The sequence below is a fragment of the Lycorma delicatula genome, chromosome 3 (assembly GCF_047948215.1).
Source record: "Lycorma delicatula isolate Av1 chromosome 3, ASM4794821v1, whole genome shotgun sequence".
Taxonomy (NCBI): Eukaryota; Metazoa; Arthropoda; class Insecta; order Hemiptera; family Fulgoridae; genus Lycorma; species Lycorma delicatula.
The window spans coordinates 121,206,336-121,232,100 of NC_134457.1; the positions used below are offsets into that span (position 1 = coordinate 121,206,336).

At 29.2% G+C, this 25,765-nt stretch overlaps 1 protein-coding gene across 1 annotated transcript in view; it reads left to right on the forward strand.

Annotated features, from left to right (window-relative positions):
- The first annotated feature begins 673 nt into the window (after positions 1-673).
- Positions 674-25,765, forward strand: part of Dscam4 (Down syndrome cell adhesion molecule 4) — a 123,873-nt gene continuing 98,781 nt past the window's right edge. The window contains exons 1-4 of the mRNA XM_075359200.1: positions 674-812; positions 6,007-6,147; positions 16,481-16,660; positions 21,024-21,185. Of these exons, the coding sequence (XP_075215315.1) occupies positions 674-812; positions 6,007-6,147; positions 16,481-16,660; positions 21,024-21,185 (622 nt within the window). The remainder of the gene's footprint in view (positions 813-6,006; positions 6,148-16,480; positions 16,661-21,023; positions 21,186-25,765) is intronic.

Genomic DNA, 25,765 nt, shown 5'->3' on the forward strand with positions numbered 1-25,765 from the left:
CGCTAGTTTTGGTTTCCCAAACTACTTTTGGTGATCCAAACCACTTTTAGTTTCCCAAACGTGTTTTGGCTTACCAGACGTTTTGGCTAACATTGGCGGCGATGATCTTGGTTACAGTTTTTTCGTAATCTTTGATATCTTTTTGTGCACCTTTGACATTATTTCTTTGACGAAATGCAATAGGACGAGACACAGGTCTTCAGACCAAGAAAGAGCCTCCCGAGATCACCCCTTAGAGCGGAAGGAATCGGCACTTCAGGAGAACAGAGGAAGGTTGATCAAGATATGTTTGGGTCGTTGCTGCTTGAGCTGGGTGGGCAATCAAGCTGCTCAATAACGATGAATGCCACCACCAAAACAGAGATAAAAGAATGCGCCAGGAAGCTGGGTGACCTAATGAGGAGGGTTGATGACTTTTATTGCTCCTGGCATATTTCTCCAGAGGCCGGTGGCTCAGGAAAGACGGTAGAGTCTGCCGCCAGGACTCCTTCTACCAACTCCAGTAAAGAGATAAGGACGGCGCTCGAGGAGGGACTGACAAGGGCAGTTTAGCTAAACTTGTACTCAAGCACTGGCCCAAAGAGTTTTTTAGATATACTGAGCTGGTCGCTGAACCTGTTCTAGATTACGGAGTAGGAACAGTGACCAAAAAGTTATCGATCTGACCAAAAAGATGGGTCCTGCAGAAAAATACAATAGTAGGAGTTCATGGATTAAGAGTTTAATCCAAAAGAACAAATTAAAAGCGGGTCTGGTCTTGATTGAAAAATCAAGTTCAGGGGTTCTAACTGGAGAGGAAATTGACTGCCACAGTAAGATGAATTACGTGGTCATAGTCAACATGAGCGAAGGCGAAGATAAGGATAGCACAGTGTTCTCTCTAGGGCGGTAAACATGGTTCTAGGGAAAGACAAGAAGGTCACCGCAAGAATCAGTGCACAGAGGGCACAAAGTGCATCGACTGTGAAGTGGAGAGATAGGGACACAAGTGTAGTAGCTAGAAGAAAACCCCAAAATGAAGATACTCCAAACTAATCCAAACAGAAACAGAGGTGCTCATGACTTGTTGTAGGCTACTACCAAGAAAAGAGAGGCTGACCTGGACATCAGCAGCGAACCTTATCTTGCTGTCATCAAAGATTGGAAATGGGTCAAGGATGATTGCCGAGATGCTGCCATACTCCATGTGGGGCAGAATGTAGCGATCACGAACACAGACCAGGGTCATAGGTTTGCATGAGTCGATGCTGCCAAGTTAAGAATATTCAGCTGTTACTATTCACCAATCTAGCTATAGATGAATTCGAACATAGTGGAAGAGCTCATTGAAATCGTCCTCAAGAGCAAGTATCTATGCTGGTAACTTCAACGGGTGCCAAGAATGGGGTTGCAGTACTACTAACCATAGAGGAGCCATCCTATCAGAAGCCATGGCTCTGGCTGGTCTAACATGTGCCAACAAAGAAGTGGTAGCTACTTTGAGTATCACTGATTATACCTTTGTCCACGAGAGGGTGTACAACAGACATCAAGGATGGAGAGTATAAGGAAGAGACTCTGAATGACCACTTCTACAGCGAGTTCAAGATAACACAGGCCAGGTGTGGAATGGAGTCGTCCAAGACCACCAAATTTTTTGATGGTTTCAATAAAGTGATAAGCAGAAGAACAGGCCTAAAATTTTCTCATATTTTTGTAAAAGAAATTCTCACCCAAATGTATCAAACTGAGGAGACCAGTGTAGTAGTCAGTGAAGCCAAACTTTGTGCAGAAAGCTGACCTATAAGAATAAACTACTCTATATATTCAGCAGATAATTTCTATCTTATTAAATATTTATGTATAATATTTTATCTTTTATTAATTACTAATAGAATTAAAAGAGAAATCAACAACTTCATAAAAATAAAATAATTTCAAAAGAATGTTTTGTTAAAATTGTGAATAAGGACTTCTAAATACTTTACATCGATAAAAAAGGGAAAATAAACTTGAGGTATTCCTTTTATCAATACTTTTATTAGTACTTTTTTTAACCAAAGGCAAATTCTAGTACACTTTTTTTTAAGACAACTGAAGCATATGAAGCTTCAATCTTCTTTGTGTTTTACTGAAGTTTAAAATCTTTTACAAAGTCACCAACTGAAAAGGAAACATTTAATGCTATTACTAACTTCATTCTATGTTTCTTTCATTTCTTAAAAGAATATTAAAAATATCTCACACATACTAATAACAAGAAACAAACAATTACAAGAAAGTTTTTAACCAATTGATTAAGTAAACTTTTTGACATGATTTGTCTCAACCTGGATGTATAACCATGTTTACAATAAATATTTTAAATTCTTAAGTTTAAGAATGTGAAAAAATTCTGGTTTTTTATATTGTTTTGGTTCCACTGAATTTTTTTAAAATTAAATTATTTACCCATTTTTTATTTAAGACCATAGCCTGTGAGGTTATTGGTCAGAAAAATGTTAAAGTAACCATTGTTTGTAAAGTTAAATTGCATCTTACCTTTTTTAATTGATTAATAAAAAACACATTAGTTAAACACAGTTCACAAGAAACACCACTATATATGTTGACAATTTAAATGGAACTATTAAACTGTAAAGTAAAATGCCTACCACAAAATATATTTATGGATAAGATAGTAGTTTATTTTCTTCCTTAGTATAATGGTTCTAAAATAAAGGTATTTTGCTAACTGCTACCTTGATTTGCTGTCATTGCTTACAAGTACATGGAGTTCTTGCACTAGTTATAAATTATAAGCCACATAATGGAAATATGGTTATGTGGTAAGAAATTTGAGCTAGTTAAGATAGAAGTGCAAGAAACAGTAATTTGAATGCATATTTCAAGAAAAATTATTGACATTAAATTAAATTAAATTCTTGCATTATTTAATACTGCAAGACAGTAATTACAGGATGCCATCTGCTCAAGAGTACTTGAGTTTGTTTAGTTTGAATACTCAGTTCTATTAATCAGTTTCAATATTGAAATAACATTAATAATAGAGGCACCCAGTCTAATGTATATATTAGTAATACATCTAATATCCTCAAAGCACAATTCAAAAATAAATAAAAACATTACGTAATAAATAAATTCAAACAGAAAACAAGCAAAATTGCATTGTTGGATTACTTTATAAAATTAAATACTGAAATATAAGTAAAACTATATTTAAAAAACTCAGTTGATGATCTTTTGTGTATGTGAATAACCTTTCATTTAGAGATATTGAAAGCAGTCCTAAGAAAATTTTAAAAATACACAGAATTGTAATTATCAAATAAACCTTCTTATTATTTGATTAATTCATAGATTTTATATTTTCCTTATGGTTGTCATTACTTCACTTCTGTCATTAATTCAAAGAACTCTAATTAGTAGCAAAAATTAAATAAAAAATTCAGAAGTGGAATTCCACTTCACAAAAATTAGAAGTAAAACTGTATCAATGCAACTAAAGATCAAATCACTCAAGAAACTTAGTTTATAGACTGTAATAAAAAAATAAATTTTCACCAACAAAAAACCAGAGAATTGTATTTTCCCAATTTTTTAAATAAATTATTTTAAGCAAACAAATGAAAAATTAAGTTACATTTTTTAACTCCATCCTCATTTGATCTAGGGTAACACCTAAATATAGTACCATTATGTTTATTATTAATAATAATAACTAATTTAAAAGTATCATAACTTAATAGGGTAACAACTATTTAGATAAATTTGTTAATTTTGTCTCATAAAGTTAATAACAATTCTAGTGTAAGTATAAATTTATTCAAGCTTATAAATTCATACCTTTCTGAAACCATTTTTTTTCATTTAGATTCATAATCCACTTATAATCTTAAATGATTAAAAAATGTAAAAAATCATGGAGTTCAAGAAATATTTCACTTCAAAATTATAATTTTATTATGTTTTGGGTTGAATTTTTGTAAATAATATCTGTTTTTACAAAATTCTGAACGTCCTTCATGAAAAGTAAAACTAACAACTCCATGCCTAACATTTTTTTTTAAAAATGTGTATTACTAAATAAAATGTTTAAATAAGTAAACTAGAAATAACATATATCACCTCCAACTAAATAACCCACATCTGATCTAAGCAATATAACTTATAAGTGAGTACATGACGTAAGGTTGTTCTTGCAGTAACTCAGTTTAAATGAATCACAGCTTAAAGAAGATAAAGCAAGCAGTAGATAGGCACTGATGCTTAAGAAAATATGAAAAAGAAATGCAAATTAAACTTAGGATGGAAATGGGAAATTTGACCATGTATTATAAGTAAAAATAGATGAATGTTTATTTCTGCTAAATTGTTATCAAAGAATGAAAGAAAACTGAAGTATAAAAGTTACAAAAGCATGGTTTTCAAACCATGTACAAAGAGTTAGACTGTATTTCAGAAAGAAACACTGAAATTTTCTAAGAGAATATGTTTGTTAAAAGAAGACTATTAATATATAATAATAAGATAAGTTTCCAAGCCAAGTTTATTAGAATTTTGAAAATGAAATTTTAATTTATAGACATTACAGAGTTGGGTAAAGTTGTTAAACTTTAACAGATAAAAAAAAAAATTATAATCAGTTTCCATCAAGATCACATGGTTGGAAGGAAAATGATTTAAAAATAATTTTTATAGATATTTATTTATAAACATTACAGAGTTGTGTAAAGTTGTTAAACTTGTTCAAGATATGAGTATAACTGTAAAGAAGATATAATTATTCAGTAACAGTGTTAATTTTGATATTTATTTGCAGTTAGTTCAACAAAAAGAAAATTCTATAATATATGTAAACTAATTTTAAATAGCTCAAGAACAACTTTTCAAAGAGGCTACTGAGCTTTTTTCATTAAATTATCGTGCCAGTGGAACCTGTATGTAAACAGTGTTCCACAATTTGCCAAAATTTCAATTTTGAACTAAGTCACTTATATTGTGTCTGATCTGTAACTGAAATCTAAAGACTGTTACCATTTACTTGGTGATTGTCACCCTGTTGGGGATGTACTCTAACATTGCCAGAAATGGAATTTCACCTTTACTGTCAAATAAACTAATTTAAAACTTATTATAATATTAAACTTTTTGATGTTGAAGGAAGCAAAAGTACATGCCTTACTTGTTGGTAGAACACACATCTATCACATCTGACCTATCATATTGTATTCCACACCTCATCTGGTGGGTGGTCCTTCTTAATGTCCTACATATTTGTTATTTTACTTTTTTTGCCTTCTTGAGTTTTTTTTGAGTAGAACTAAGTTATTTTACCATCTACAAGAATCAATGTTAATTCCAGGTAAAAATCTCACTCTCCTACGGGGCATTTGTATGTAGGGTCTGTGTATGTATCTGTCCCCCTTAGCTTAGCACTGGAATGTACCGAACACTAGCAGAAAATCCCGATTCTTTAGTACATGTCTCGTGGTTGTCAGGTGTGAACTTGTTATATTATTATATATCGATATATATGAGAAATATATATTAATAATATATTTTTTTTTTATTTATGTGATTGTTTTTCTTCATAAAATAATGAACTATAACCAAAAAGTAGGCAACGGATTGTACTGATCACTAGCGAAAATCCTGATTTGTTAGTATCAATTTTTATAGTTAAATTTCTAATTTAACTTACGTTATATCAATATTCATCATTCAAAAAAAAGCATTTTTAGACAAGAGATAATCAATTTTGGACACCTAATAATCCCATTCCGAGACACAACCCGCATGAAGGGCTTAGCTGGGCACGCCTCTGCAGCTACTCATTTCACTAAAGAAGAAACATTGTTTTGGGGAATTTTCAAACCCATGTGTGTGTGTGTGTGTGTGTGTGTGTGTGTGTGTGTGTGTGTGTGTGTGTGTGTGTGTGTGTGTGTGTGTGTGTTGAACAAATATACATTGCATATTAAAAAAAGACCATATATTTTTATATATTCTTGAAATTTTTTGTTTCAGTATGGAGTGTGGCTCTTGACCTTCAAGGACCAATGTTCCTAGTGGAACCTCCTTATAGAGTAGAATTTTCCAACAGTACAGGTGGTCGTATAGATTGTTCTGCACAAGGTAGTCCTCCCCCTCATATGGAGTGGACATTGGGTGAGTTACATTTACATTAATTTTTCACACTTATTATTTTATAATACAAAATATGTACAGAAAGTCCTCTACTTACAGACTTAACACATTTGTTTGGAATTCCTAAATGAATTTATTAGATCCAAACAAATAAAAATAACCATTAGCATATGGCAACATACGTATGATTATTTTTATTATTAATTATTATTTTAACTTACTAGCATTCATAGTAACTTGCTGAAGGATATTGACTATAAGAAGAGGCTATAGGAAATGTAACTTTTTAGTGGATCACAAATCGACTAGAGATGCCAGAATTTTAACCCAGTACTTCAAGATGAAAAATAGAGATGATACCATTCCACTTCAGAGAGAAGTATGTGCACGTGCGTGTGCACACACACACACATCCACTTATATATAAAGTTTTATTTTTTTAATTTATACTTATACATTACCAATATCACCATTACATTATGTTGTTTTGAGATATCTAAAATACATTATTTACAAAACTATAAAACCTCAACTTTCATTACTGTGTTAATGAAATCATTACACTGGGGATTCAGATTATTTGTCCTTTAAAATATTTTAGTTACTACACCTCTTGACACTTCCAACAGACCTACTAGAATCCATATACCTTTTATTAATGGTATAAAAATGTGTTCCAAATGAATAATTACTGTACTATGAGAGATATCTATAAAGTAAAGACCGCTGGGAAATTTCTCTTCTTAAGCTTGGTGAAAGAATTTTCACCAAGCTGAAAGAATTTTCTTTCAATTTTTAAATTGAAAGAATTTTCAAGTGGTAAGCAATTCACGTGTGATGAACTTAAATATGCTGTTAATCAATGGCTATATGGAATTGCAGCAGAAGTAAAGGAAGTATTGTGATTGTGAAAAATTTTGATTTTCAGATTTCAATGGAAATATCCATTTTGACAATCTCTGAATCCATTTTGACTAGTTTCGGCATGACGTATCATTTGATACGGCATGAGATACATTTGTATCTCACATAACACGATTAGCTGTAGGATGTTGAAATTTTGTATTTAGGACTGTTGTAACATCTAGTTGTGCACCTCCCCTTTTGATTGCAATTGATTGGATCAAAAGCAACCCAAAAAAGCCCAAAATCAAAAAAAAATTGGATTTGGACTTTTTCTTAACTGCAGTAAGAAGCCCTCATTGAGAGCTTTTGAACGATATGTGATAAGTGGTACTTATTTTCATTGGTTCCAAAGTTATAGCCAAACGAAATTTTAATTAATGAAATATTTGGATCTTGGAAGGGAAAGACATATTGGTTCAATCCAACTTTATCTTCTTTTTTTTAACTTTTTTCTTTTTATTTAAATATATTGATTTATTAATAATTATTTACCTCTGATTGTAATTTTTTTTTACAGTAAATATTTTACAGTATATAATTCAATAATATCACTAAAAAAAAAATATTAAATACATCAGAAGTACAGAATGAATTAAAATGTTATGTACTTTCATTTTTTAAAAAATGTTTATATATATTTAATAGCCATACAAGGAAGTCATGTGGTGTCCACATCAGATTTTTTAATTCAACATGAAAGCAAATACTAAAGTTTGAGTCTCTTGGTTCTTCTTATATCATACTGTAAAGAAAATGCAAGTTCACAACATAATGATCTTACAATTTATTTTTAGATTAAGAACTTTCCTGATGAACTCCATGCTAGATTTTCTCATGATTGATAATCAGTAGATGAATTTTACAAGTTTACAGAACTTTTTTGCAGGAAGCCTCTATGATCTTGAACTTCAGTTCAAGATCATAGAGGCTTCCTGCAGTCCATAAAAAACAATAACAAATAATTTATGTAGAATCATTGTGACAATTAAATAATTACTATTTTCTAAAAATATATATATTATTTTTATTTTTTATTTTGCATGCAACTGTGTTTGTATTTGTTTATTCTACAGTAAATAAAGTATATAATAATTATTGTTTATTTTGTATTTTGTTATTTTTCATTTTGCATTTATAATTGGTGAACACAGTTTAATGAAGGAGATTAGATTAATAAATAAATGTCTTTTGTATTTATACTTTAAATACATTGGAAGAATGTAATTAATAACTTTCAAAATCAATATTAAGATTGTAGTTGTTGAATAATTTATTCCTCTTTATACTTTCTCATTTGTATTCAATAATATCCAATATAAAAAAATAGTTTTATGGAAAAAAATCAGAATGATTTATTACCTTAAAAATGAATAAAGTAAGTGGCATAAATTAAATTTAAACAATTACAGTAGATTATTGATAAATTTTAGTTTAGTCTTATAAGTATCAAAATAATGTAATCATGAAATATAAATGAGACAGAATAATGAACCATCAATTATTGTAATATTTTTACTCTAAATTTCCACTGTATACTAAGGGAATATAGAAATTTGTACTTGGTAATCTCAAGTTAGTGACGTGTACACTTCTGGTTAGTTAATCAAATGATAATAATTAAGACAGCAATAATATCACACAAGTACACATTTTTAAAGAAAGTTTTAAGTAAATACTTGAGTATAACATGGCAACTATTTGAAAATATTAATTCTGTCGCTTATTTTAGTCCTCATATACCAAAACATACATCTCCACACCTAATTCATGTACACACATCAATCTTCACATGTACACTCTTGCAAGCACTCATGAATATCCACAATTTACAATCAACTCATGCCATCTACAAATAATATCTCCATTCATTGCTTTCCCCATCATTCTTAGTCATACAAAGTAAATATGCAGTGATATTTGATTAACAGACCTATACCTTACAACAAAGTAAATATATGATTAAACAAACCTATACCTTACACCCAACATAATAAAAAACTAATTCATAACAAAAAATATGTCTACTGAAAATGGATACAATCACATTCTGTAATAGGTATATGCAGCATCAATGAAAACAAATCAAGTAAGCATAGCATTCATAATAAAACATTATTAGAACCTTGCAAAACAAAAAAAAAAGAAATTTTCAAACAAGAAATTCTCTTCTTTATTTATACTGTCTATTGACAGATATCAAGAAACAGCATTCTTCTTGATGGTCTATCCTGATGGTTTTAAATTATAGTGTCTTTGTCTCCCTTTCAAATTATCCAACATTTCTATCCTCCTTCTTTCTCTTCCCCTCTCACCAACAATCTTTCCTTCAATAATTACTTTTTGAATACCGTCATGTCTTAGTATGTGGCCTATTTAATATGCTTTTCTTCTCTGTATTGTCTTAATCGTACTTCTCGTCTCATTTATATTTGTCAAGACCTGATCATTAGTTACTTTCTCTCGCTAATTGATGCCTAGCGTTTTTCTCCACTGCCACATTTCAAAACGTTCCATATTTCAAGTTTCGCTTTTCTTTATTATCCATGTTTCTGCACCATATAATACCACACTCCAAATAAAACATCTTGCAAAACTCTTTCTCATATCAATAAGTATACTTTTAGTTGTAACCTGGTTTCTAACCTTGCTGAAAGCCATTTTACATATTCAATTCTGGCTTCTAATCTCCTCAGTGCAGCTTCCATTAAACTTCATTATGCTTCCGATGTATTTATAACTACCAACCTGTTCTAATTGTTTCTCTTCAATAGTATTGTTTGTTGCACCATATTCCCTCAATATTTTCATTACTTTGAATTTATCAGTGTACTCTCATTTTGTATTTTTTTTCTACCTTGCTTACTCTAACCGTCATTTTTTGTAGCTTATCTTCAGCTGTAGCCATTACTACTTGGTCATCTGCATACTTAATTACCTTTATTTTTTCACCTCCTACTGTTATATAATCACTATCCTCAAAGTCTTCCAAAGCTACCTCAATTAATGGTCTCCATAAATGTTAAAAAGGATTGGTGACAGGCAGCATCCCTATCTAACACCTCTTCCCTTCTTTAGTGCTTCTATTTCTTTTCCTTCTATTCGAATCTGTATCCTTTGTCCTATGTATAATTCCTTAATAAATTTTCTGTTCCTCCAATTCAATCCTATTTCCCTCAAAATTGTCATTAGTTTATCCCATTTACCCCTACTGAAGGTTTTCTCCCAGTAAATGAAACATATTTACAAAATTTGTTTAAATCTATCATTCTCTCCATAAAAACTCTCAAACAACCCATTGCGTTCCTAGTTCTCTTCTTTTTTTTTTTCTAAAGCCAAACTGCTTGGCATCCAACATTCTCTCTATCCTTCCCACTATTCTGTTTAATATTATTCTTGTTAATGCTTTTAGGGCATGGGATATTAGACTGGGACATGGGATAGTCCTACTCTCCTAAAAATATTTGGCATTGTTCTTCTTTGGTACAGGATCATAAATATCTGAAGGAAATTTTATGGTCATTGACCAGTCTTATAGATTTTATTTCCAAGTTTTATTAATCTATTTATTGCACCTTCCCCTAAGGTCTTTAACACCACCTCTGTTGGTTACTCATCAGAACCTGCAGCATTCCTACATCTTAACCTGTTGATTGCATTTTTTACTTCTGCTTTATTTTAAAAGAAATGAAGGGCCCAATCATTTTAGATTGGGCCCTTCATTTCTTCATTACGTTCTTCTTTGTTACTGATATGTAGGTTTACATGGTTATTTAACAAATCACACAATTCTCTTATGCACTCCTTCCAAATATTTTTCTATCTTTTATGTCTTATACTATTTCTCCTTGCTTATTCATTATTCCTTTCTCATTTATTTTTGTTATCTGTACTTTACTCAATTTTTTCTCATTTCTTCAGCTTTTCCATATTTTTCCAATGATTCTATCCCTTCACGTAGTTCATCCATCTATTCTTCCATGGTCTTTTTTGATTCTCTCCTTATTTCATTGTTTAATCTCTTGAGATTTTTCTTCCTTTATTGTTATTAGCACTTTTAAATGTCCTTCCTTCATCTATTCTTTCTAGAATTTCATCTGTTTCCATTCTTTCGTTTTCAGTCTATTTTTACATTTCTCTACTTCTTCATAAAGGATTTCTTTTTTGCATTGTTTTATAAAATTGCACTCTTCATTAACTTAATGAAAAGGGAAATGTGGACATTGTACTTACTTTAAGAAGATACCTGAGAAGATGAGGTTGACATTTGTAAGCAACAAATACACTAACTAAACTGCAGAAAATGATAAAAGTTATAATATAAATAAAAAAATTTAGATCAAAAGTGCGATGTAAGTCAAAAGTGCGATGTAAGTCAAAAGTTTGATCAAAAAGTAACCAACTCTGACTAACAAAAACAAAAATACCTATTAAAATACCTATTTAATTTAATGACTTGCCTCCTTCAAAATAGCCCTCTTCTGATACAATACACTTAACCCTGCATTATTTCCATTGTTGAAAGCATTTTTCAAAGTCATTTCTAGAAAACAATGTAAGTTATCTTGTCACATATATTTCTTTTGATCACTTCTTTGTCATCAAATGTTTTTATTTTAAGCTTTGACTGATGAGTAAGGGGCCTGCTGAGATTGTTCAATCATGTGTTTTACCAAGAATCTCTTATTAAGTTGTGATGTGTGGACTGGAACGTTGTTGTGATGAATTTTCATAACAATATGAAGGCCATACTGACGGTCTTTATTGATTATCAAGGCATGTTTTATCACGAGTAATTTCCTCAAAGACAAATTGTCAATAAATAGTACTACATAACTTTTTCATCATTTAAGAGATGCTGTTCAATGACTACAGCTTTGGAAAAATGACAACTGGAAAATTCATTACAACACTCCAACCCATGCTCATAACGTTTCCAGAAATTCTTGGTAAAACATGGCATCGAACAACTTTAGTAGGTTTCTTACTTGCCAGTCATAGCTCCCTGCAATTTTTGGCTCTTCTGTAACTTTAAAACTGCACTTAAATTAAAGATATTTGAAAACAGAGAAGAGATCAAAAGAAATTCAAAAGAGGACTTAAGTTGTTCACTAAAAGTTAGTGAATTTTAGTTTTAGTGCATTTTTTCAAAATGCTTCCAACTATAAAAACATTGCTGGGAGAAGTGTGTTACATTAGAAGGGGGCCTACTTCAAAGGAAATAAATCATTGAACTAAATATCTTAAATATCTTTGTGTTAGTCAAGGTCGAATACTTTTTGATCTCGCCTTGTATATACACTGTGGTACAAAAATCACAAAATATCATGATCAATACATTCATAAAGAAAATCTTCAAATCCAAACTGATATGAAATACATAAAATTAAATGTGGCATTGTAATTATACATTCACTCGTAAAACAAATACATGTTTTAAAATCAGATGCAATGAATATTTTAGAGCTTTTCAAAAAATCTGTTGTGGCATCATTTAAAATTATTTCATTTGAAAATGTTAAAACCAAAGAAAGAATAAAGAGGAAGAAAAGGTTGCAAACCAAAAAAAATAAACAGGAAGGAAATGTTGTAAACAAAAAAAGAATAAAAACATTAAGAGAAGATGATAAATATAAAGAGGAAAAAATGTTGAAACCAAAGGAAGAATAGAAAGATTAAGAGAAGATGATAAATATAAAGAGGAAAAAAATGTTAAGATCAAGGAAAGAATAAAAAGATTAAGAGAGGATGATCAATATAAAGACAGAGAAAATTTGAAAACTTGAGAACGTGTATACAAATTAAGATCAGAAGAATTATATCAAACCAAAGGGCAATTAATTGATTGGCAACAAGAAACAAATAAATGAAATGATGATCAAATTTGATTTAGGGAGAATATTGTCTGACAATATCTAAGGAATAATGAACTAAAAGGTAAGAATATTTTGCAATTTATTAAAGATTGAGCATGTATGCCTCAGTGTATACGTTGTTATTGAGAGGGTTTATTTTTCAGTCACTCTGTAGTTAACTTTAATGTAGATAAAATGATAAAATTAAACAGATATTCCAGAATAATTAAACAAAATTAAACTAGAAAATTCAAAAATAATAAGATTTTTAATTATAATTTTTAATTAATATTAAATAATCAAATGTTTCACCAAATCTAATACATATACTCATAAGTAATAATGCCTATTGAATTACATATACACATTTTTAAAGGTACATAAAGTGTTATTTCACTAATAACTTCTAATTTTTCTTTTTTTTTATTGTTATTATTGAATTATTATTTATTGTAATTTTTTTTATAATCATGGGTTAATAATTATTAATAAATCAATATATTTAAATTTAAAAAAAAGTTGAAAAAAGGAGATGAAGTCTGATTTGAATTGATGTGCCTTCTCCTCTAAGATTCAAATATTTCATTAATTATAATTTTATTTGACTATAACTCTAAAACCAATGAAAATAAGTACCACTTATGATATATCATTAAAAAGTTCTCAACAAGGTCTTATTACTGCAGTTTAGAAAAAGTCCAAAATCCAAGTTTTTTTGAATTTTGGGCTTTTTTGGACACTTTTGGTTCAGCTGATTGCAAACAAAAGGGGAGGTGCACAACTAGATGTTACAGCAGTTCTAAATCCAGAATTTCAACATCCTATGGTTAATCATGTTGAGTTATGCAAAATACATACGTTCACAAGTATGTAGGTATGTCATGCTGAAACTAGTAAAAATAGATTCAGGAATAGTCAAAATGGATATTTCCTTTGAAATCTGAAAACCAAAATTTTTTGTAGTCACAATACTTCCTTTACTTTGTACAAGGAAGTAAAAAGAATTATTGAAACGTCTTAACTTAAAACATTTACCAGAGCTCTCCATTCTTGATGAAAAATACATTTTTGGGATTTACCCAATCATGGCGAATTCTGTAAAAATTTAGCAACAGATTTAAAAAATGAAATCCATTTACTTTTGATGTAACTCTTTTTCAATTTATAGCAGTTAGAAGATACATTTTTTTAACTTAACAGATAAAAATAGAATTTAAAACAGCTTTTTTTGAAAATTTCATCTTTCATTCCAAACAGTAAAAATTAAAACAAATAGAATTTAAAATAATTTTTATTTTTTTAAATCTTGACTGGCATTTTCTTCTGGATAACAGATAAGAACTGACATCTGGAGAAATACTGAATAATTCAGCTTGTATACTAAAAGTATGAGATCAAATAACTCAGATTGATAAAGAGTAATTAGCCTATAATTTTTTTTTATTTTATTAATTTTTGCAATATAAGATTAATTATTCCAGCCAAATTGCAGTCTAGTTTGAGATGTTTTATTTATTTTTATTGAGTTTTCATGTAACACCTTAGACCCAAGCTGGTAGTAAATTACATGACATTATAAAACAATACACATATATATTACTGTAAATATATTTACTGTATATATAATACCACCAGTGATGTTACAGTTTACTTCATGTAATAATATCATACACAGTGTATTTACCATATTATATCAATTATTGTAATATAACTACAACATTGATTTAAATAATAACATTTACTTATTGTAACAAATATTAGGATTTAAAATAGGGCACCAGTATTAGCATTTGTATTATGTGAAAACAATACTCTATTATAATAAATGACATAATTTACATTGATTTTATCTTTGGTTGTTACCTTAGTCAGAAGATTACCATCATGGCAGAAGTTTTAAAATATTTAACTATTTATCCATAATTTCATTATGTGACTCAATTAATGGTTAAGTAGAAAATTTATCCAAATAGTTTGTTTGATGATAAATTGACTATAAAGTGCTAATTTGGTGTGTTAACCATCGCTAGAGGAGTTCTGCAGAGACTGAAAGAAATTATAATCTGACAGTGCCAGGTCCAGGCTATATAGTGGATGCATTAAAACCTCCCAGTCAAGTTCTATCATTTTTTGATGGGTCATTAAAGATATATGCGATCTGGCATTATCAGTGTGGTATACAACACCCTTTCTGTCGACCAGTTCAGTCCAATTCTTTTGAACTGCTAGTGCCACCGTGCTAATTGTCAGCAGTACAGGTCTGAATTTTTCATTCTGCCTGGTGGCAGGAGCAGCTCATGATGCATGAAACCCTTCCACTCCCATCAAATGCACAGCATAACCTTCCTCCACACACTCTGGAACTTCTCCTCACTTTGACCAAGATCTTTCACACATTATTGTAGTAAGTTATGCACTTACCACATAAGTACATAAGATCAACCATTTCAAAAATGGCTTGATTTCGTTACGTTTCAGTAGAAATTAGATCGAGTAAATTTTTCTGAAGCAGATCATGTGGCACCCAAACATCAAACTTCTTTTTGTAGCCAGCTTTCTTCAAATAATTTAACATGTTTGGTTATGAATGTTTAGGTAATTGGTAATGTCATGACTGCTTACATGCCAGTCTTCCTCTACTTTTGCCACAATACGCTAACACTGCCTCAATCCCAAAAGGCTCAATACTTTTTAGACTACTTAATACATTTGTGTTGCAAACTTAATGCATTTTTGTGCTTAATTTATAAATGTTGAACAACTTTACATACAAATTTTTGAGTAAATTTCTTGAAGCTTGAAGTCTATAACTGAAATTTTGTAGGGATAGCCTACTTAAATTAGATAAATTAGTAAAGTAGTAGGTAACCCCCTCAACATTATGGAGCTTTTAATACCATCATAAGTTTACGCTGAAGTGAATTAGAACTGCTAATACAGATATTCTACACATCTTCTATAAAGAAATGTATTCAATTTGTATAAAAATAGATAATTGGAAAGTAGTTTGTGTACATGTACATATGTTTCTTCCATAATTTGTTACTTTTTTAATTAATTATTCAGATTCTATTTGTTACATTTATCTTTTTTAGTTATCTTTACAGTTATCTGTTATATTTAAAGTTAAACAGAAAAACCATTAAAGTTTTAAAAACCATTCAAGCAAAAAAGACATCTGATATTCACCACCAATTACCCAATCACTAATCAGCCAGGTTTCCCTCCCTAGCCTCTTAAAAAGTATATTTTGTGTCTTAAATGTCCTTTGATTGTGAAACAAAAGTATAATTTTTTGTATGGCTAGTGCCTGCTGTACCAAAAAAAAAACTATATCTTATAAATCAAACCTATTTACCATGTTTATGACCCTACCTATTTCAGACTAAGTTATCATAGTCTGTGACTCATGGTATGACATGAGTTTAACACTTATTTAAAATTCCATATTCATAAAATTCATGAACCATTTGATCCATTTTTTCTTTTTCATTTGGATACAATATTTTTTTAAATGTGTAAAGAAATAAAATAATCTATGAAATATAATATTGTTTAAGTAGAAAAAAAAGTTAATAATAGAAGTTTTCTTACAGGTGATGGCTCACCAGCACTGCCCATTCCAGATTTACGTCTTGTCTTCCAAAATGGATCTTTAGTGTTTCCATCTTTTGCTGCTGAACAATACAGACATGATGTACACACAGCTGTATATAGATGTCGAGCTAGGAATCCTGTTGGTCAAATTCTTAGCCGAGATGTCCACGTTAGAGCAGGTGAGAAGTATAAAAATTATTTAAATGTGAATTAATTCGTAAATACTATATAATCAGTTTATAATAAAAATGATAAAATGCATGATTGATCTATATTTATCAGTTACTCTTTTAATTTTATCTATATTTGTACTTAAATTATGACAAGAGTTATAAGAATTATTTGTTATACTTCCTGGGTTCATAACTAAAATTCAAGTGTTTGCCTCTACTGAGAAATTCAGAAGCTCAAATTTATGTTTTGTTGATAGAAAGAGTGTAAAATAGATTAATTAATTAGGTTACAGCAGTGGAAACTTGAAAACTTGTGTTTGGAACTAGAATGTTAACAATGTATGAAATAAAACAAATTATAAAATAGAAAAAATATATATTATAAACTTAAAAATATTGACTCTGAATTACTTGAAATAAATATTGAATATTATTCTATTCAGGCTATATTCTTAGTATGAGCAGGCTTGTTTCATTAATTCCAATTTTATCATTAAAGATACATTACGTAATATTAATAAGCAAAATAAAAATCATTTTACCTAACCAGTTTATGAAACATTGCTACTAAACTATTTATTAAAGTTTGCACATTCAGTAGAAACTTATTAATTTTCATCAACATTATCTTCCATACTGTGCATGCATCCTGTTTCTTTACTCAGATAATTCCAGCATCATTAAAAATTTTATGTCATAAATAAGATTTGTCTTTTTTTCCATTTTCACCTATTCATTAATGTCATACTTACTAATGCACATTTCAAAATTAGGGTGCCATATATATATATATATATATATATATATATATATATATATATATATATATATATATATATATATATGTGTGTGTGTGTGTGTGTGTGTGTGTGTGTGTGTGTGTGTGTGTGTGTGTGTGTGTGTGTGTGTGTGTGTGTGTGTGTGTGTGTGTGTGTGTGTGTGTGTGTGTGTGTGTGTGTGTGTGTGTGTGTGTGTGTGTGTGTGTGTGTGTGTGTGTGTGCATGTCTAACCATTCCAACTCTATATTTTTTTTTACATTCTTTATTTTGATGTAAGATTGCTTGATTTGCCAGAATTGATTCCTACTGATGGGTGATGGGCATATTTTTTTACAATTCCACTGTGCTTAGAAATATGAAATCCAACCAGTAATGTTCTGAAGGCGTATGCGGTGAAAAATGATGTAAAACACTAACTGGCTTCGTTGTCTATGAACTTACAACTTTTATCTCAGCTATAAACACTTCAGTCATGTTGTTATTACCCGTGACAAGTTCTTACTTAAAGTTTTTAATATAATTAAGTGACACTGCTTAAGTTTCTACAGTAACTCTTTGCTGCATGCCCTCAGATAAGATTGATTCTCATTAATTTTTTTTTTATCATTCGTACTATCTTTAATTATGCTCTCTCTATAACTGTAGTAAACACAATTGGTAACACTCATTACACAATAAATTAATTTCAAATAAATTATATATGGACAAATATGTTTGAGAATAGCAGTCCCACAAAATCATATAATAGCCTAACTTTTGTTCAGACATTACTATGCAGAGAAATACATATAGAGCATTCAGAAATAAAATACACACCTGTTGCAATAGAAAATAATTTCAGTAGAATTATGATTTAGACTCATCTTAACTTTACATCAAATTTTTTGAATCAGTGATCAAACAACTAGTCTTATTCTTAAAAACCTTTATTACTTGTTACTGATGAAGTCAATAATCACATCTGGAAGTCCTTGAAGGAAATTTAATTCTTTAAATCTTAAAATTAAAAGTCTAGCTAACTTAGATCAAGAGAACAAGACAGATGCCTTTTCAAATAAATTTTTCTTTTACCTACTCTGTTAGTTTTATTGATTATCTGATTATGTTTATATACATATATATATATATATATATATATATATATATATATATTTGACATCCTGTTAAAATCATACTTTGTAAATTTCTTTTTCATTGAGCTCACCAGTGAATGGATTTAGAATAAATTTAAAATAATAGATAACATTTATTGTTTCCATGAAGAATATGAAATCCATAGTCCTTCGCCTAGGTATTCCATGTTTTGGCATTGAAGAGCTTTTCTTGTGTAGCATGTGAATTTTCAGAAGTTCAAAAAACCAGTTTCTATGAATTCACATAAAATAATAAATAAAAGCATGTTTTATTTGTAAAGAACATTTAATCAAAGATGCAGTCATTATCTTAAAATATTGGTAAACTAGTTATGATAAGACTTATTTTATAATAGTTAATTGTTAAACTACAGAGACTTTATAAGGAAAAAATTGAATTTTTCTCATTTCTTTCTGTGATATTTTTGTACAAAGGTAATTTTATTAAAAATGTAGAAGTTTTAACAAATGTATTCAAAGATTTAATAAATACAATAGAATTTTTTATAACTTTATCATTTCAAAGATACAAAATTACATTCAAAACACTCTGAAACATATGATAACTAATCAGATGTGATAATCTTGTATTACTATGTAATAATAAAAAATAAAATTAAAAATTTTAAAAACCCATGACAAGCCACCTTAAAAAATGTGAAATAATTAAATAACTGTATTTTTACCTTATAATCCTCTGTGACATTGTGATATTATTTTTAAGACATCAAATTTAAAATTTTGATTAACCATCATGCGTGACTATGATGATAACTAAAGCTTATCTATGCAGTCTACAAGTCATGCATGATGGTCAATCAAAATTTTATATTTTATTATCTTAAAATCAATATCACAATGTCACAGGGGTAAATCACATAAGATGAAAATAAGTAATTTAATTATTTCACATTTTTTAAGGTTTTTTTGTCGTGGGAATTTTAAATTATTTTATTTTATCTTTACTACTTTTTAAAGATTAGTAGGCCTGTGCCCAGCAGTGGGACCATTTATCGGTTGATGATGATGAAAGTTTACTATAATTGATCAGCACAAATTATTTAATAATCCACTCAGTAAGTAGCCTTGCTGGGGTTAGAAAGACTTAGAAACACTCAAAAGCCATTTTGAAGAAATATATCTACTATAGCACCCCCTGGCAGCTTATAACTGTAAAAGTAATCTAAAAACCTGCTCTGAAGAGATACTTACATAATACAAAAACCGCATGAAAATCGACTCACCATTTTAGAGAAACACATCTACTGCAGCACCCCCTGGTGGCGTATAACTGTAAAACATGTCTAAGAACTTGCTCTGAAGTGATACCTATGTAATGCAAACAACCGCATCAAAATCGGTCCAGTAGTTTTTAAAGAAAATAGTAACAGACATACACACGCGCTTGTGTGCGTGCGCACAACCTCTTACCCCTAATGTATATACTGTCTCTGTTCCATCATGGATGAAAATTAATTAGATTGTATAACTTAAAATGTAATTCAGAATGCATAACTTAAAATACCAGCACTGTTGATTAATGCAATAAACTGCTGTTCAAACTCAGGGACATGATTTAAAATATGCGTATACGCAGATGCTTTGTTGACATGGAAAATTGATTAGTTACATTATTTATACATAATAATGTCATGTCATCATAAGAAAAATGCAGAATAAAACACAACTGTTAATCTCTTACCAATAAATATGTAGCATGTCAGCATAAGTAGCAGCTTCTTACAGGGTCAGTATATGAGACTCAGACCAGGACAAGAATTCTTCTTGAAAAATTAATTAATAATTAATTAATAAATTATTTAATCTTAGCAAATTAATAATTTTGTTTTATCACACATTTCCATATTGTCTATTAAATATAAAACGTATAATGTTGTGTGAAACTCTTATGAATGAGTTCAAAACCCTTTAGTTTTTTCGTGAAATTTTTAACTCCAATAATAAACAGTCAAGAGAACCATAGGCTACAAACTATTATTATATATTATGAATCAACTTGAGATAGCTGAAGAATTTGAAAAAACTAAGAAAGTAAGATCTAAATAACAAAATCAAAAAAATCTGATTGAAATATTAACAAATGTGAAAAAATATAAAAACAATTCTAATGGATAGTTGTACGGGTAAAACAGTGCAGTTATTTCAGCTTGCAGTAAACTATTTTATTTGATTGTTAATGGTTAAGGAGGAGCATACCTCTCTAAAAAGAAGGAATGCAATTAAGTAATAATGGAAAATATTAATCTTTTGTTGTGTTAGGTTTTCATGATAAAAACAAGAAAAATTATCTTTGTTAATACAAAATTTTGGTTGAGACCAATAATTATTGTTAAATCTAATTGCGTGCTTGATATAAAGAATAGAAAGAATAATCAATTTTCCCTAAATGTTTATTTTTTGTAACTATTCATACATTTATTTTTGTTTTGTTAACAGTTGTCAAACAAAAATATGAAGTGCAAGTATATGATGAGTATGTTATAAGTGGTAATACAGCAGTTTTAAGATGTCAAGTTCCGAGTTATGTGACTGAATATATTATGGTAACGTCTTGGATACAAGATGGAATCATAAACATTTATCCAAACACTGATACAGGTTGTGTTGACATTTATTATTATTATTATTATTAATTATCATAATTAGAACAAGGTGTAATTTTAAACAAAATAATCAGTAATTGAAATCAAAATACAACATAACAAATACATCTTGCAATAATAAAAAGAAATGTGAGCTAGTCGTCTTCACATGGTTATTATTTCTTTTATTTGATTTCTCATAATTATTTTTATTTTTTTTTTACAATCACTTATTATTTGATATCGTTCATGTATCATCTATGTCATCCTGTAATCCAGATTCAAAAAAATAATATTGCTGCAATTTTGATTTTTTTTTTTTTTTTTTACTGTTTTGCTGTAGATTAAAAAAAAAATTAATAATATGTTGTTTATTACATGGTTATCAAAACTTAAAAATTAATAAGTGATGTCAGGATTAATAATATATCTGTTACAAGAATTAACCCACTCTTTCCAAGTTATCTAGTATTATAGTGATCTAGTCTAATATGGGTGATTTACTTCTTTTTATTTATTAACTTTCATTGGTAGTAGTTTATTATATTCTTATTTTACTATTATATCTCAGGGTTATAAACTTTTGTTTTTAACTATATTAGAAGTTTTTAAAGTAACATTATTCTATTATTAACTCATATATGCTACCTTTCATATACCAAGATAATAAGAGAGTTCAAATTTTTCAACACTGAAATAGTTTTACAGAAGAGACTTACTCATTTAATATATTTGTTTATTTGGTTCTTAAAACTCAAATATTGAGTCTATTCAAATTTACTAGTTCTTTTCCAATATATGAAGCAAAATCAAAATGATTCATGTGTCTGAATCTATGCCAAAAAAAGAAATATTGAAAAATTCAGTACAGAAAGTAAGCCTTTGTTATTTAATATGCTTTAAAAAAAAATCTTAAACATTTTATGTTGGTAAACCAACCTCTGATTGGCAAGTTTGTTACTTGAATCTTGATCACAGAATATTTATTACTTGAAGTGTTTGAACATATTTATTATGTTAGACAAACCTGTTAATAGAACCTAATACAGAATTTGTTAGAATTCTTAATAAATTTTATCTTCGAAAATCTTTTGGTAACTTAATCCTAAATATAGACTTGGAAATTATTTTGTATTGTGATTAAATGCATTTGTTCATCAGACTTTTAGAGATAAAGAGAAACAATTATGAACTTTAAAAATCAAGTTAATATATTTCTGTACTTCTGATTTGCAATTTTAAATTTGAAAACACAAAATTTGAAGCAAAATGAACATTTGTAGCTAAACTAACAAACTAATAAAATTACATCTTAGCTAGAAATACTTGTGCTTCCATGGTTTCCAAATGTCAGTTGAAAACACAGTAACTGAATTTCTGATAATTTTAAGATACTAAACAGATATAGGATAATAGCCAAACTTATGTTGATAATTTAGAACATAATATTAAGGCTTGTTTCCAGCTATTTTGGAGAAACAACAAACAGTTATAACAATATGCTACATTGTTGTATAATGACAGGTTAGTAACTGTAACAAAGAAAAAACATCTACTTATTGCTGGATAATGATGAAAGCTGTCATTAATTGTGTTTGTTTTAATGTTTATTTTTTATCACATGAAAATCAAATTTTATCTATGTTAGAAAGTAATATGTTGTGAAAAAGGTGGAAATAAAAAGTAGAGCTGTATATTAATTTTCTTTTTTAAATGTGCTGCTGCCATTTTATTTATAAGGCATTTCAATTATAGTTGCATGAAGAGAGGTTACAAGGGCTGATTTAGGAGATGTACAAGGGAGCTCAAGTGTACTGATGTAATGTAGAGCAATAGTTGAGTCTGTTTGTGAATGTAACACATTACCATGAATCACTGTTTCTAAAAACAGATGTGTACATCAGATAGAGTTATTCATACCTTACTCCCACTCTTACATAAATTTTCCTGCCATAACTATTGTGTTAAGATTCAGATTTCATTTTATATTCTTTAAATTTTATTAGGAGTAAAATTTTATTTTACGAATAATAAACCAATTTTATTAGGAGTAACTTTAAATTTTATTTAAAAAAGGGCTTTTAAATTTTAAAAGTCCGGGCTGCACACAGCTCCGGGCAGCTGCAATCAGCTCTCTACATGCTGAAAGCAAAGTTTTATTTTATGCTGGCTCCCACTAGAATAGTCAGTCTAGTATCAGCCATCAGAGACTAAACATGTATTTAACTATCATGTGTAATTAATTTATAACAACATTCCGTATATAAAGCATATAAGTTTGATTATTACAATAAAAATAATTTGATATACAATTAAAACAAAGACTTTTATTTATTTCAATGAACCAGCAAATAAAATAATACTTAGAATAATTTTAACCCAACCATGGTATTAAACCAAGGTAGCAGATTATTTGACAATTGTGCATATTTATGTATTGTATATATGTGAGCGGTATATTTGTAGTTATGTGCCTGATGGCAGACTCCTGAAATCAACACTGCTACTATCAATCATGAAAATATTAAATAGAATCTTAGAAATTCACCTTAATAATAATATAATCCACCGTATTCAATTTTAAAACTATTGTGATAACATAAATTTTTACAAGTAAAATTAAATTATCGTTTTAAATTAATAAGCATATGATCAAAAATTATTTTCTACTTATTTCAGATGACCATGTATCTGTGCAGAATTTTGGTTTGCCACACAGATCTTCTCTACTTCCTTTTTTCAGCCTCCTCTAGTGGTTTTTTCTCTGCAAGCTCTTTCAAATCCCTCTTGATGTAGTCCTGCAGCTATTTTCAAGGTCTTCCTGACTGTTTCTTTCCAACTAGATGTGAATTGAAAATCATATTGATATTGTTATTTCTTACAGCTATAGCAACAGTTTGTATCTATGCTAGCTAGCAACTGCTTATTATGTTTTTAATTAATGATTGCTACATTAGTAAGCTAAGTTTCTTCATTAGATCCTATTCTTGACAACAAGAGCTGTCAATCTTTTGGCCAAGAATATGCCTTAGATTCTGTTTTTAAATGTTAACTGCTCATGTAGTCCTCAAGAGCTATATAATATATAGCTTGACAAATACCCTTGACAACACACCTGTGACTAATACATCCTTGTGCTACTACACACCCTTGACTAATACTATGCTCATACTGACTTCTAAGTTCTGTATAGATTCTATTCAAACAGTTAATCCTAGCTCCAGTCTCTGTTCTCATATCACTCATATCTCTCACAACAAAACCCACATATTTAAAGTTATTAACTTTTTCAAAAACTCTCTTGAGTCAAATGGAGCAGTGTTCACCACACTCCTTTGTACCACCTCCATTAATCCTACTGATTCACTTGATTCCCTCAAAACACCATATAATTCCTTTATACCTTGCCCATTCCTTCCCACCAAATTCAGACAGCCCACCAAGGAAAACATAGTTACGTATTATACTCCATAAATGTCTCTGTACATTACATCTTATGCTTATTTGAAAGTAACAAATAAATTGAATACATCCAAAAAATTCCCATCGTTATGATTATATTACTATTTATTTTTAAGGTAAGACAGCATTGAAATGACTTCATTATTTTTAAGTGGAAAAAAATGTAAGTGGTGCCTACATAACAAATAATTTCTTTTGACTTGACACTATACTAACCTCACAATTTACCTGTTAAATTTAAGCAGTTAATTTTGTTTAGATTCAGAACTATCTTTATTTCTTACTAATTAAAATTTACTATTACTATTATATAAACTTACTACTGTAATTGTACTTTCAAACGGTTATTTTGATATGTGTTTACAACACGTATGTGGGTTATTTATCATTCTCAATGTTCAAATTTACTTTAAGGAAAATAAAAAAAAATATTTTTAGTACAATAAATTATAACTGACCTCCAACTTAAAGAATCTACTAATGAGATAGTACTATTAAATTGATCCCAAAGACACAGTGCACCACTACCACCTAATATCAATTAAAAACTACATCCTTTTTTTAATTATAACTCTACAGCATCATTTAATAGTTTACTAAACCAAGTAGAAAATTAATCAGTGGTAATAGAGTTGTTTTATATCTGTCAATTTAGAATTGTGGTGACAAAGAGAAAGAATTGAAGAAGTCATACTGTACATGTTCTTAGGAATATTGTTAGCAGAAGATTAAAGAAATTAAAATGAAATAAAAATATAATAGCAATGGTTAGGGAAGAATTAGATAAAAAGAAACTGATATTATGCAGTAAGATACAGTTAGGGTTAAGGAAGTATCTAGTGAAGTGTTAATTTGGAGTGTGAATTTATTTTTGAATATTTCTTAGTAGCTATATGAAACATGAACACTAACACAAAAAGGAAAAAAGAAAGAGGCATTTGAAATACAGTCATAAAGCATTGGGGAAAATTAAATGGACACACAAAATAAGAAACAAGAAACTGATGAGGAGGGCGAATAAGAGTTGAAGCTTAATCGGAAAAATTTAGACTAGGAGAGCTAACTGGCTGGGACATAACATGATAAGAGAAAAACTGATTAAATCAGTACTAGAAGGTCATCAGAAGAAGATGT